This window comes from Melospiza georgiana, chromosome 12 (genome assembly GCF_028018845.1).
Source record: "Melospiza georgiana isolate bMelGeo1 chromosome 12, bMelGeo1.pri, whole genome shotgun sequence".
NCBI lineage: Eukaryota > Metazoa > Chordata > Aves > Passeriformes > Passerellidae > Melospiza > Melospiza georgiana.
The window spans coordinates 20,194,775-20,207,457 of record NC_080441.1 but is presented as its reverse complement, the minus strand read 5'-3'; the positions used below and the strand labels follow the sequence as shown (position 1 = coordinate 20,207,457).

General features: G+C 52.3%; 1 protein-coding gene across 1 annotated transcript; it reads right to left on the bottom strand.

The window, feature by feature from the left end:
* Window positions 1–10,888: 10,888 nt before the first annotated feature.
* Window positions 10,889–11,812, bottom strand: LOC131088671 (olfactory receptor 14J1-like). The gene has a single exon (XM_058032913.1). It carries the CDS (start codon window positions 11,810–11,812, stop codon window positions 10,889–10,891), a length of 924 nt encoding a protein of 307 aa, XP_057888896.1.
* Between the last annotated feature and the right edge of the window lie 871 nt (window positions 11,813–12,683).

The window sequence follows — 12,683 nt, the reverse complement described above, 5'->3', positions numbered from 1 at the left end:
CTGCTACCAACTCCTGGATTCCGGGAGTGTTCAGATGGAAATTCCAAGAGGAGGTAGGGTCAAGATGTGTGCTTGCCTTGTGGTCAGCCTTCAATACCCCTTGGTTTCCCTGCGCCCTTCCCCCTGGTGGGACTTGGGCTCATTTGGTCCCACTGGGCTGGGGCTGCAGAGGTGGCTGTGGAGCATTGCCCGTGCTGTGCCAGGGACTGGCAGACACTGCTGGGCTGGGATGGAGGCTCTGGGGCTATTGGGGTTCCAGGGCACAGCAGCATTGGAGTTCCAGGTCAGGGCAAGGCTGGATCTGCCCCTTCCTCCCCTGTGCAAAAATATTTTGAGCCAACAGTCTCCTCCAGTCTCTCACAACAGGGAATGTTGGAGGTGAAATCCCAATTCTGTCCTTGGGTGCCTGGAGGAGAAGGACAGTTCTATTCCACAGGAAGGAAAACACAGGGCTCCAGTGTTTGGAAGGCAGCTGAGAGCCTCACAAGGCAAAGGCCTGGCAGACTTGTCAATAAGGGCAGATTTTGTCTGGGAGCAGTCTTTGAATTGAAGGAATTTTGGAGGTGGAAGGCCAGTCTTGGCCATGGGCACCTGGAGAAGCAGGACAGTTCTTTCCACAGGAAGGAAATCATGGAGCCTTCCCCAGTATTTTGGGGACAGATGGGAAGTGACCCTTATGAAATCACTGGCAGCTAGACTTGTCCTGGCAATATTCCTATTGGAACAATCTCTGGATATAGGGAAATTTGGAGGTGAAATCCCAATTCTGGCCATGGGTGCCTGGCGGAAAAGAACAGTTCGTTTCCATTGGGAAGGAAAGCACGGAGTACCAGTGTTTCAGAAGCAGATGACAAGAGAGTCTTAATGTTCCAAGGTCAGCTGGACCAGTCAGGTGGCCCCTGGGAGGCCAAACCAGCAAGACCTGTTCCATCTTCCCTTGGTTTTGTGGGGCCCCATAGTGTCACAATGGTGCCTTGGATCCATGAGGCCCCACAGTGCGACAATGGTGTTACATGGCTTTGCAAGGGTTCCTCAGGGGTGAAGAGATGGACGAGAATCTTGGCTTCAGGATCAGAAGGCTGGATTTATTAATTCATGATATATAGTACATTATGACTATACTAAAAGGAATAGAGAGAAAAGCTCAGAAGCTACTAAGCTAAGAAAAGAATAGGAATAGCAATAAACAAGAGAGCTCTCTGTGAATCTGTCCCAGAGAGCTTGGTCCTGATTGGCCCTTAATTGTAAACATGGAACATGGGCCAATCACAGGTGCACCTGCTACATTCCACACCAGCAGATAACAATTGTTTACATTCTTCTTCTGGGGCCTCAGCTTCCCAGAAGAGGAAAAATCCTAAAGAAAGGATTTTTATGAAAAAATGTCAGTGACATATTGGTGTCTTGTTTCCATGGGGTCCAGCAGTGTCACAATGTCCCCTCAGCTCCACAAGGCCCTGAAGTCTCCCAATGGTCCCACTGATTCCATGACGACTTGCAGTGTCACAGTGGTCTCCATGGTTCCCCAGGCCCCACAATGTCGCGTGACTCCTCTGTTCCACGAGGCCTGCAATGTCACACTGGACCTTTGGTTCCAGGCAGCCCTGCAATGTCACAAAGACCTCTTGGTTTCACGAGGCCTCACAGTATCACAATGGTCCTCTTTGTTCTGTGGCGACCACCAGGGTCACAATGGTCTCACTGGTTCCATGAGTCCTCACAGTGACACAATGCTTTGGTTAGTCCATGGGGCCTCAAAGTGTCATAATGGTCTCCATGATTCCATGGTGCCCCTCAGTGTCACAATGGTCTCCTTCATTCCATGAGGCTGTGAAGTGTCCTAATGGTATCTCCACGGTTCCATGAGGCCCTGCAATGTCACAGTTTGGACCCTTGGCTCCATGGAGTCTTGCAGTGTCACAATGGTCCCTTGGTTCCATGACACCCCAAAGTGTCATAATGGTCTCCACAGTTTGAGGACTCCCCGCAGTGCCACAATGGACCCTTGGTTTGATGGCGCCTCTCAGTGTCACAATGAACCCTACATTTCATGGAGCCACACAATGTCAGGACAGTCCCCTTGGTTCCATGAGGCTCAGCAATGTCACAGTGCTCTCCATGATTCCATGAGGTCCCACAGTGTCACAGCGGTCCCGTGGTCTCACAGGGCCCTACAGTGTCACAATGGTCCCTTGGTCTCACAGGGTCCCACAGTGTCAAAATGGTCCCTTGGTTCCATGGGCCCTGTGCTGCTGCATTCCCCCCTCCCCTTCTCAGGCCGCCCTGCCAGCTGAGAAATGCTCCTTGGGCCTCGGCCTTGGCCAGCAGCCCCTGGGCTCAGCTCCTCTGCAGCTCATCACAAACACTGTCTGCTCCAGGCACTGCTGCTGCCCAACCAGCTCCTGGTTCCTTTAGCAGCAGCCCTGGGAACTGGTTTTGTTCCCTCAGTGGCACAACATCCCTGTTCTTACCCTGCCAAAGAAAGCTGTTGATGCCAAGTGCGGCCAGGATGAGCCATTGCTGGGACTGAAGCCCCTCTCTTGGGGCCCTGCAAACAGCGCTCCAAAAGGAGCCCTTGGAGCTCTCCTGGGCCAGCGACTCCCTCTGAGTGGGGCCTCTCCCAGCCGGGAACTCTCCCGTTTGCTGCACTTGGGGATTCCCAACAACGATGGAGCCTGGGCCGATCTCCCCACTCCTCCAGGCTCAGCCCTTTGCCCGCTGGGGAGATACCAAAGATCCACAGGGAGCATTCCCTGCCCTCAGGGAAATTTCTCACAGGTGCCTGGAACTGACTCTTTGTGTCTGTGTGCACACAGGAGTGCCTGTGATGGGGAAATGTGGCAGAAATGCTGCTCTCTGAGGGGTTGGAGTGCCTTGGATAGCTGAGTTAGTCAGTGCTATAAGTGAGGTTAAGTCATAAGTGGCAAGCTAAGTTAAATGTTCCGAAGAGTTGTTCTTTTGCTAAGTTGTTAAATTTAATATAAATTATAAAAGAAATTGAATAATTTTTAGTGTTATTCCACTCTTACATCATTAAGTAATTGATTATAAGTTAGGTTAAATAGTGTTAAGTGCTGTTCTTTTGCTTAATGCTGAAGTCTAAGGTATCAGTTAAGTCCTGTTAAGCTATTAGGCCATATTCCATTTATCCTTGCCCTCACTGTCCTTGTGGTCTCACACACACACACAGGGACAGTTCTGGGTTAATTTCTGGCTTGATTGCCTGGGTTTTGTTTGGTTTTGTTGTTGCTTTGTTTCCTTGGTGTACCTGAAGTGTCCAGTCAGGAGCAGAGTGACTCTTGCCAAGGAACTTTGTGCTGCTGTCCCTTAATATTAAATCCGGTTTTTGCTGATCCCTTGCTGGGGATTTTTTCAGCGCTCTCAAGGCCTCGTTCCTAACAGGGTGAAGGAGCCCTGGCCCAGGCTCTGGCCCTGGGGGACACAGAGACACTGCCGGAGGGTCCCTATCCCCCTGTCCCACCCCCAGGGCCCCAGCCCCCCATCCCCGTGTCAGGCTCTGGGGTCGATCTCGTGGAACATCCTCTGGGGGAGGCTGAGGGGCTGAGGGTGGGGGGACCCAGGGGGACAGGGGACCCCGCTGTGCACGAGCAGGGTTGGACTGCTCTGGGGGGAACTGTGAGGGGGGCGGGGCAGAGTGACCTCCCCAGTGACCTCACACAGCCTCTGTGATGTCACACAGCCCCTGTCATGTCACACAGCATCCTGTGACGACACAGAAGATGCTGATGTCAAAAAATCACAATGTGATGTCACTTTCTGTTCTGTGATGTCACAGCCTGTTCTATGATTTTACACAGCCACCCAGTGATGTCACAACCCACTCTCTGACATCACAGAGGCACCCTCCATAATGGTAGGATCTGCTCTATGGCCTCACACCCTACTCTATGATGTCACAGCCAACTTTGCTATGTCACAACCCTCTCAGTGATGCCACAAAAGCCTCTCTGTGATGTCATTCTGCCACTCTGTAATGTCACAGCACACACTTTGGCCTCAAAGCCCACTCTTTAATGCCACACAGTCATACCATGATCTCACAGCCTACTCTGTGCTGTCACACAGCCCCTTGCTGACATCCCAGCTGCTCTGTGCCTCTATGACACAGCCACAGAGGTGCTGCTGTGACACAGCCCCCTCGGGGCCATCCCACAGCCCCTGACAGTGCTGAGCCCCTGTGAGCTCTGTCTGTGCCCTGCTGGTGTCCCTGAGGGGCCCTGGCAGTGCCCCAGCCCTGCTGGGCTGTGCACAGGAGCTGCTCCTGGCCAGAGCTGTCTCTGCAGCGCTGCCCTTGCCAGGAGCTGCCTCTGGGCCAGGAGCCCGGCCCAGCTCAGTAGCACAGACACAGCACATGGACTTTAATGACCCTCTGGGGCTTTGGTGCTCTTTGCATCAGACCCAGTCCCTCAGAGAGGGCTCTAAAATTTTTTCAAGAACTCAAAGTGAGATTGAAACACTGAAGATTCTTGTGCTTTAAATAGATCCCTGTGAGGCACAAGACTGACAAAGTGTCCCCATGTTCCAGTTAGAGCAGAACACTGAAGGCAGTGATGACAGCTGGGGACAAAGAAGGCAAAGGTGTCTCTGGTGCTGAGCAAACCTGGATGTGTTTCAGGAATGCAAAGGGGCCAAGGCCTGAGCCCCGGCCCCTGGCCAGGCAGATCCTGTCCCTCCCTCCTTGCTCAGGGCTCGTTCCAGGATGGGCACTGGCATGTGGGGATGGGCAATGGCAAGGGCAGGAGCATGGGGCGGCCCCTGCCAGGCTGCTGAGCAGGGACAAGGAGGCAATGAGGCCCCAGCCCTGCAAGGGTCACTTGTGCCCTCGTGGCCCCAGGCCCAGGCCCAGCAGCCATGGCCAAAGTGCTGCCCAAGTTGGCTCTGGCAGGGCTGTCTTGCAGCTGCTGCCCATCCCTGTGCCCTGTGCAGCCCAGGCTGTCCCACGGTGTCCCTGCCCTGCGCCTCTGTCCCTGCAGGCTGTCGGCATCCCCCGGCTGCCCCACCTGGCTGGGCCCTTCCTGTGCTGACAGCTCTGCCTCCTGCCTGCCTCTGCCTCGTCACACAAAGCCTTGGCCTTGATATCAAAAGGATTAGTTCAATTTTTACTGTGCCTGTGAACTTTTAGCACAGGAACAAGGCATGCAGGGGCTGCTTTCACAGCAAGGATGGTTGGAAGAGAAGACATCTCTGTCAAAAATGTAGCAACAGAAAATCGAAGGACTGAATCTGGGAACTTGGGGTGGGTTTTAGGGAAGTGAGTAAATTGTAATACACACTTACTGATGCTGGTATAATCACATGTCCACATAAGGTTAGAAGTTATCCCTCACTAGACCTCAGGCCTGAAAAAATGATCCCCTCTTAAAAAGCAAATTAGTGTTAACAGGTCTTATTCTGATATTTTGGAGATTTGGTGATGGCGAGGCCTCACAGAACAAGGAGTCAACTGTGACACTGTGCAAACTCATGGAACAAAGGGTTCATTGTGACACAGCAGAACCCCATGGAACCAAAATCCATTTTGGCACATTGGTGCCACATGGAAGCAATGGTCCATTGTGATACTGCAGATCCAAGGAGAACATTGTGACCCTGAGAAACCTCTTGGAACCAAGGAGCCATTGTGACACAGCAAGGCCTGGTGGAACCATGGGTCCGTTGTTAAATTGCAGAACCTCACGGAACCAAGGTGACTGTGTTCTACTGCGGAACCTCATGGAACAAAGGGTCCATGGTGACACTGCAGAATCAAGGAGACTGCTGCTAGCAGTGTGAGAGCTCATGCGGATCCAAGGAGACCATTGGGACTGAGGAACCTCATGGAACCAAGAATCCATTGTTCCACTGTAGGGCCCTGTGGAAACAAGGGGAGCATAGGGACATTGTGGGGCCTTATGGAATAATGGAGACTGTTCTGACAATGGGACCCACATGGAACCAAGGGGCCTGTAGAGCATGGCAGGGCCTGGTGGAATCAAGGGGACTGCAGGGAACACTGTGGGTGTCCATGGGATGAAGGGTCCATTCTGACACCGTGGGACCAAGGATACCATTGTGACACTCTTGGGCATCATGGAACCAAAGGTCTATTGTGACACAGCAGGGTCTCATGGAACCATGGAGGCCATTTTATACTTGGAGGCCTTGTGGAACCAAAGGGCCATTGTGGCACTTCAGAGCCTTGTGAAGCCAAGAGGACTATAGTGACATCGTGGGGCTCCATGAAACCAATGGTCTGTTGTGACACTGCAAGGCCTTATGGGATCATGGAGACCATTCTGACACTACAAGGCCTCATGGAAGCAAGGAACCATTGTGACACTGTGGGGTCTTGGCAGGCCAAGGGGCAGTTGTCACACTGTGTGGCACCATGGAACCAAGGAGGCCATTGTGACACTCCAGGGCCCCATGGAAAGAAGGATTCATGGAACAGTGCAGGAACCCATGGAACCAAAGGTCCATTGGGACATTGCAGAGCCTCATGGAATCCTGGAGGCCATGATGACACTTTGAGGCCTTGTTGAATCAAGGGGCTCTCTAGGGCCTCATGGAACCAAGGAGACCCTTCTGACATTGTGAGGCCCCACGGAACCAAGGGTCCATTGTGATACTGCAGCCCCAAGGAGACCCCTGTGACACTGCCATGCCTCATGGAAGCCAGGGACCATTGTGATACAGGGGACCTCATGGAACCAAAGGAGCATTGTGACACAGCAAAGCCTCATGGAACCAAGGGCACAATAGTGACACTGTGGGGCTCCAAGGGACCAAGGGGGAATTCTTAAAGTGCAGAATCAATGAGACCATTGTGACACTATGAGGCATCATGGAACCAAAGGCCTTTTTTACACAGAAGGACTTCATGGAACCATGGAGGCCATTTTCATACTTTGAGGCCTTGAGAAACCAAAGGGCCATTGTGGCACTCTGTGCCTCCATGGAACCAAGGAGTCCATTGTGACACTCTGAGGCCCTGTTGGGCCAAAGGGCAATTGTCACACTGTGTGGCACCATGGAACCAAGGGACCATTGTGACACTACAGGGCCCCATGGACCTAAGGATTCTTGGAACAATATGGGACTCATGGAATCAAAGGCCCATTATGACTTTGTGGGGCCTCATGGAATTAAGGGAGGACAATTGTGATACTGTGGGGCTCCAGACAAAGGGGCCATTGTGATACAGCTGGGCCTCATGGAACCATAGGAGACCATTATGACACATGGGGCCTCATGGAAACAAAGGAGCATTGTGACACAGCAAGGCCTCAATGAACCAAGGGGAGACAATAGTGACACTGTGGGGCTCTATGGGACAAAGGGGCCATTCTGACACTGGCTCAGGGAGTCATGGGTCCATAGTGACACAGCAAGGCCTTGTGGAACCAAGGAGACCATTGTGACATCATGGAAACTCATGGAACCAAGGGTCCATTGTTAGAGCCCACAACCAAGGAGACCATTGTGACAGTACAGAACCTCAAGGGACCAAGATTCCGTTGTATGCAGTGGAACCAAGGAACCACTGTGACAGAGCAGGGCCACATGGAGCCAATGGTCCATGGAGATATTAAGGATCCAAGGCGACCATGGTGATGCAGAGGAACCTCGTGGAACCAAGGGGCCATTGTGACATTGTGGGGGGCCCGTGGAACCAAATATTCATGGTGACAGAGCGGGGCTGCTTGTGACCAATTGTCCATTGTGACACTGCAGATCCAAGACACCAGGGTGACACTCTGGTAGTTGATGGAACCAAGGGGCTGTTGTGACACACCAAGGCCTCGTGGAACCAAGGAGAGCATTGTGGCAGTGCAGAACCAAGGAGGCCATTTTGACAGTACGGAACCCAGTGGAACCAAGGGTCCATTGTTCTACAGCAGGGCCTCATGGAACCAAGGGGCCATTGTGAAACTGTGGGGTACAATGGAGTCAAGGACACCACTGATACTGAAATCTACTGGATAGAAACTTTTGAACACAGTTTGGAGTATTTGAAAGCAGGTATTCTTTATTACAGCATGGTGGTCACTTGGGCCATCCTTCCTCCATTGGAGTGCACTGAGCATCAAATAAACAGAGTTTTTATCACACACACTGATTATGTATTCATTTGCTATCTCCACTTCCTCTGAGTTTTTTTGACATAGTTGCACCCCTTATCACAAATCCTTTCATGGTTCTTTGGGTTTTGTCTTCAACATCCAGTGTCCTTTTGAGGTGGCTGTTCCTTGACCCCTCCTTTTGAGTAAGGGCAATATTATTGTTCTGCATAACTTCTGTTTTGTCAGCCTTGCAGAGCTGAGCTGGCATCCTGCTTGCATTTCTTGGGACTTCTGTTTGCCAAAGGTACATCCTCAATTAGTTTCTCCAAGGCTGGGCTGTTCTGTTCTACTGTCCTTGACAAGAGTAAATGTTGTTTTGTTCTCCTGTTCCTGTCTCAGTGCTCGCCCCGCATGAGGTGTCTGCAACTCCCCCAACCTATGGGCCTGGGGTGGGCAAGTTTTCCTGGGAAACAGGGATGGGACAGCTGGGCTGGACTGACCCAAGGGATGTTCCATTCCATGTCACACCATGATCAGCAATCACCATAGAGAAATGGGGAGATGAGGGGGTAGGGGATTAATTTATTTTTTTAGACATTTTTCTTTCAAAACAGCAGCAACACATGCAGAATCCTCTCCTGCCACAAGGTGGTTAAACATTTTCTGCTGATAGGAGATTTCCTGTGAATTTGCTTCTCTTCTGTTTATGGCTTTTTCTTTTTGAGGTTGGTTTGTTTGTGGGGTTTTTGTGTTGTTGTAGGTGGGTCTTGCGTTGGTTTTTTGATTGAGTTTGTGATTTTTTTTGGTCAGGTTTGGGTTTTTCCCTATTGAACTGCCCTTTTTTCTGATGCACAAGTTTTTTCTGCCCTTTCTTGGGGCTTACTTGGCACCTGATGGCAAGATACCTTTACCCAACTCAGTCATCTTGCCCAATTACGTTTTGCAGTCACCATTTACTAGATGACTTCAGTCACAGACTCCCTGTAATTTGGCACCATTCATAAAGGAATTGAAAGTACATTTCATGCCCTTGTAGAGATAATAGAAATATCCCACAGTTGTGGTCAAGGGCTGGTCACTGAGGGATGTCAGCAGGGTGCGGCTGCCAAGAGGACTCTGTACCATGGATGACATTTGACCCTCATTGTTCAGCCAAATTCCCACCCAGCCCATGTTCCACTCTTTCAGCCCAGCTCTCTCCAGTCTGGCTCTGAGCAGACCACAGCAGACCCTGTCCCAGGCCTGGCTGAACTCTGGGCACACAACATCCCCTCCTTTTCCCTCCCACGTGGGTTCTGCAGTCCCTGCCCTGTCCTGCCAGTGCCTGGAATGGCTGCAGGAGGATATGCCACATCCCCTTCCCTGCTGAGCCTGAGCAGCCTGTGACTCTCCCAGTGCCCCCCCCTGCCCTGTGTGCAGACTGGTTCCATGTCTGTCCTTCCCAAGTGCCCAGGACCCTCTGGGATGGCTCTGGCCTTTCCAAGGGGTTTGAGAGAGGTCCCACAGTGACTCTGCCCAGCCTTCTCAACAGCCCTGACACCAAAGGCCTTTTACACCTCCCTCAGTGTCAGCTCAGTGCCCAGAACACAGCACAGCCCTGTCCAGGTCCTCAGGGTGGTTCAGAAGGGAGGCAGCTCTGATTTCTCCCCACAGACCCTCACTCTATCCAATGTCTATCTGTGCAGTCCATGGCTGCCCTGAGCATTTTTTCCTATAGCCTCCCTGCCTGGGATATTTCTCTCTGTGCAGTCCTAACCACAATCCCACAAAGAATTCAGGTGTTTGCCCAGAGGATGTTCCTCTCAGAGTGAAGTGGCCTCAAGGCCCTGTTTGTGCCACTGGAATTGTGCCACCCCCAGGTGCTGCTGATGGTGTTTGTGCTCACTGGGGTTCATCTCCCCTCACACACACGATGCACTGCTGAGATCTCCTCAGCACAGAGCACACACGGCCTGCTGGCCTGGTCACTTGGTGTCCCTCCGTGCAGGGACAAACAACCTCCTGCAGGTGGGGAGAGGCCAGTGCTGGCAATGGTGGTTGCAGGGGCTGGTGTGGGACAATTGCCCTGGGCCACCTTCCCAGGCTGCCCCAGAACAAAGACACAGCCCAGGCCCTACTCTGCTGCTGCCTCAGGTCCGTGCCAGGAGCTCTGGCTGTGCCAGGACACTGCTGTGAGACCCCCCTGCACACTCCCCTCCTGCCCCAGGCACTGGGCTCTGCTGTGCCAGGGCATTCCTGGAGCACGTTGCTGACAGCAGCTCTGGAGGGGAGCAAAACCTCCCTGCCCTGCCCTCAGGAGATGCCCTTTGCTGCTGGAGCTGCTGTGCTGGAGCCCAGTTGTGTCCCAGCAGTGCCCATGGCCTGGCCCTGCCTGTGGCCACAGCAGGACAGTGAACAAGCTGCCAGAGCACTCTGACCTTACAGCCAAAGCAGGGCTGGGAAGGACAGGCTGGAGTTGGGCACAGCAGCTCTGAAAGGACCAATCCCTGCTGCTCCCTGGCTGTGCTGCTCTGCTGGGACTCTTTTCCCCTTCTTCCTCCTAACTTCACGCAGGGCTCAGAGTTGGAATACCAGATAAAACAGGCACTGCAAGGTAGCTTCTTTTCTTCAAATGTAGCGATAGCCCAATGCCTGGTTTACAGAGCTTGTGGGTCAAATTCAAGAGAAAGACAGTGAATTGGATGGTGATTAAATAACTTCATCAAATACAACATTATGACTAAAAACCCCACTGACCCCTACCAAAGACCCAGGAAGGCCTGCTGGGCCTGTCATGAATTCCATTCCAAAAGCTATGCAAAAGAAAACAGGAAATTTTTTGCTTTTCAAAAGCAGCTAGTCATCATTTTCCTCAGGGTATCCTTGAGCTTCTGGTTCCTCAGGCTGTAAATGAGGGGGTTTAGGGCTGGAGGCACCACCGAGTACAGAACTGACACTGCCAGATCCAGGGATGGGGAGGACATGGAGGGGGGCTTCAGGTAGGCAAAAAATGAGGTGCTGACAAACAGGGAGATCACGGTGAGGTGGGGGAGGCAGGTGGAAAAGGCTTTGTGCCTTCCCTGCGCAGAGGAGATCCTCAGCACAGCCCTGAAGATCTGCACATAAGAGAAAACAATGAATAGAAAACAACCAAATGCTAAGAAGGTGGTGAAAACAGAAACTCCAAGTTCCCTGAGGAAGGATTTTGTGCAGGAGAGCTTGAGGATGTGTGGGATTTCACAGAAGAACTGGCCCAGGGCATTGCCATGGCACAGGGGCAGGGAAAATGTATTGGCTGTGTGCAGCAGAGCATTGAGAAAGGCACTGGCCCAGGCAGCTGCTGCCATGTGGGCATAAGCTCTGCTGCCCAGGAGGGTCCCGTAGTGCAGGGGTTTGCAGATGGACACGTAGCGGTCGTAGCACATGACAGTCAAGAGAAAATACTCTGCTGAAATGAAGAAGAGAAAGAAAAAGAGCTGTGCAGCACATCCAGTGTAGGAAATAGTCCTGGTGTCCCAGAGGGAATTGTGCATGGCTTTGGGGACAGTGGTGCAGATGGTCCCCAGGTCAGCGAGGGCCAGGTTGAGCAGGAAGAAGAACATGGGCGTGTGCAGGTGGTGGCCGCAGGCTATGGCGCTGATGATGAGGCCGTTGCCCAGGAGGGCAGCCAGGGAGATGCCCAGCAAGAGGCAGAAGTGCAGGAGCTGCAGCTGCCGCGTGTCTGCCAATGCCAGCAGGAGGAAGTGCCTGATGGAGCTGCTGTTGGACATTTGGTGCCTTTTGGTACAGGTATTTATACAGCATTAACACCTGCCTGGGAAGGAAATGGCAGTGCAAGATTGGACATTTCTTCACTCTGGGGATCGTGGACTGTTGAAAGAAGACTAGAATAGCTGGACCAAGTCTTTAAGTCTATCCTATGTATTTTAGTCAGAATTCCCTTCAAAATTAATTCTATTCCTGTGAGGGAACTTTGCTAAACTTTATTTGACTTCAGGTTTGTGTGCTGAGTTTCTGCCCCATCTTCAGCACTGCTCTAAGCCTGAACACTCTGGAGCCCAGAAGGAAAACAGGGCTCCCTGTGCCCCAGTGCAGTCAGTGCTAGTCGCCACACAGATGCCCTTTGTTCATTACACCTCTTTTGATTTAAGCGTGATCACACCTAAAGCAGAGCTTGAAAACAAAATGGACTTTGTGAATTCTCCAGTTTAAAAATAATTTTCTCCCAACTCTTCTCTCTTTCCCTTTGAAGCTGGACAGGAGGAATTTCTGGATATAGTTTCTCTATATCCAAGTCCTGTACCTGCCAGGGCTGCCAGAGCCCAGCCCAGCCCCGGGGTTCAGCTCTGCCCTGCAGACCCCTCCCAGCACAGGGGAGTGCCCAGGGGCATCTCCCAGGCACCAGGGCCTTAAGGGCAGGCCAGACAGAGATGCTGCAAGCCAAGGTGCTGCTGCTGCTGTCTGTAGGGAGAGGAGGCTGAGGAGGCACTTTCTGAGGGAGATCTGAGGCCCATCTGCTGATGCCCTGGGTGACAGTGCAGGAGTGTCATTGACACAGCCAAAGCTGACAGCCCCTTTCCCTTCCCTTCAGGAGAAAGCTGAGACCAGCCCTGGCCATGCAGCACCATCTCCACAGCAGGA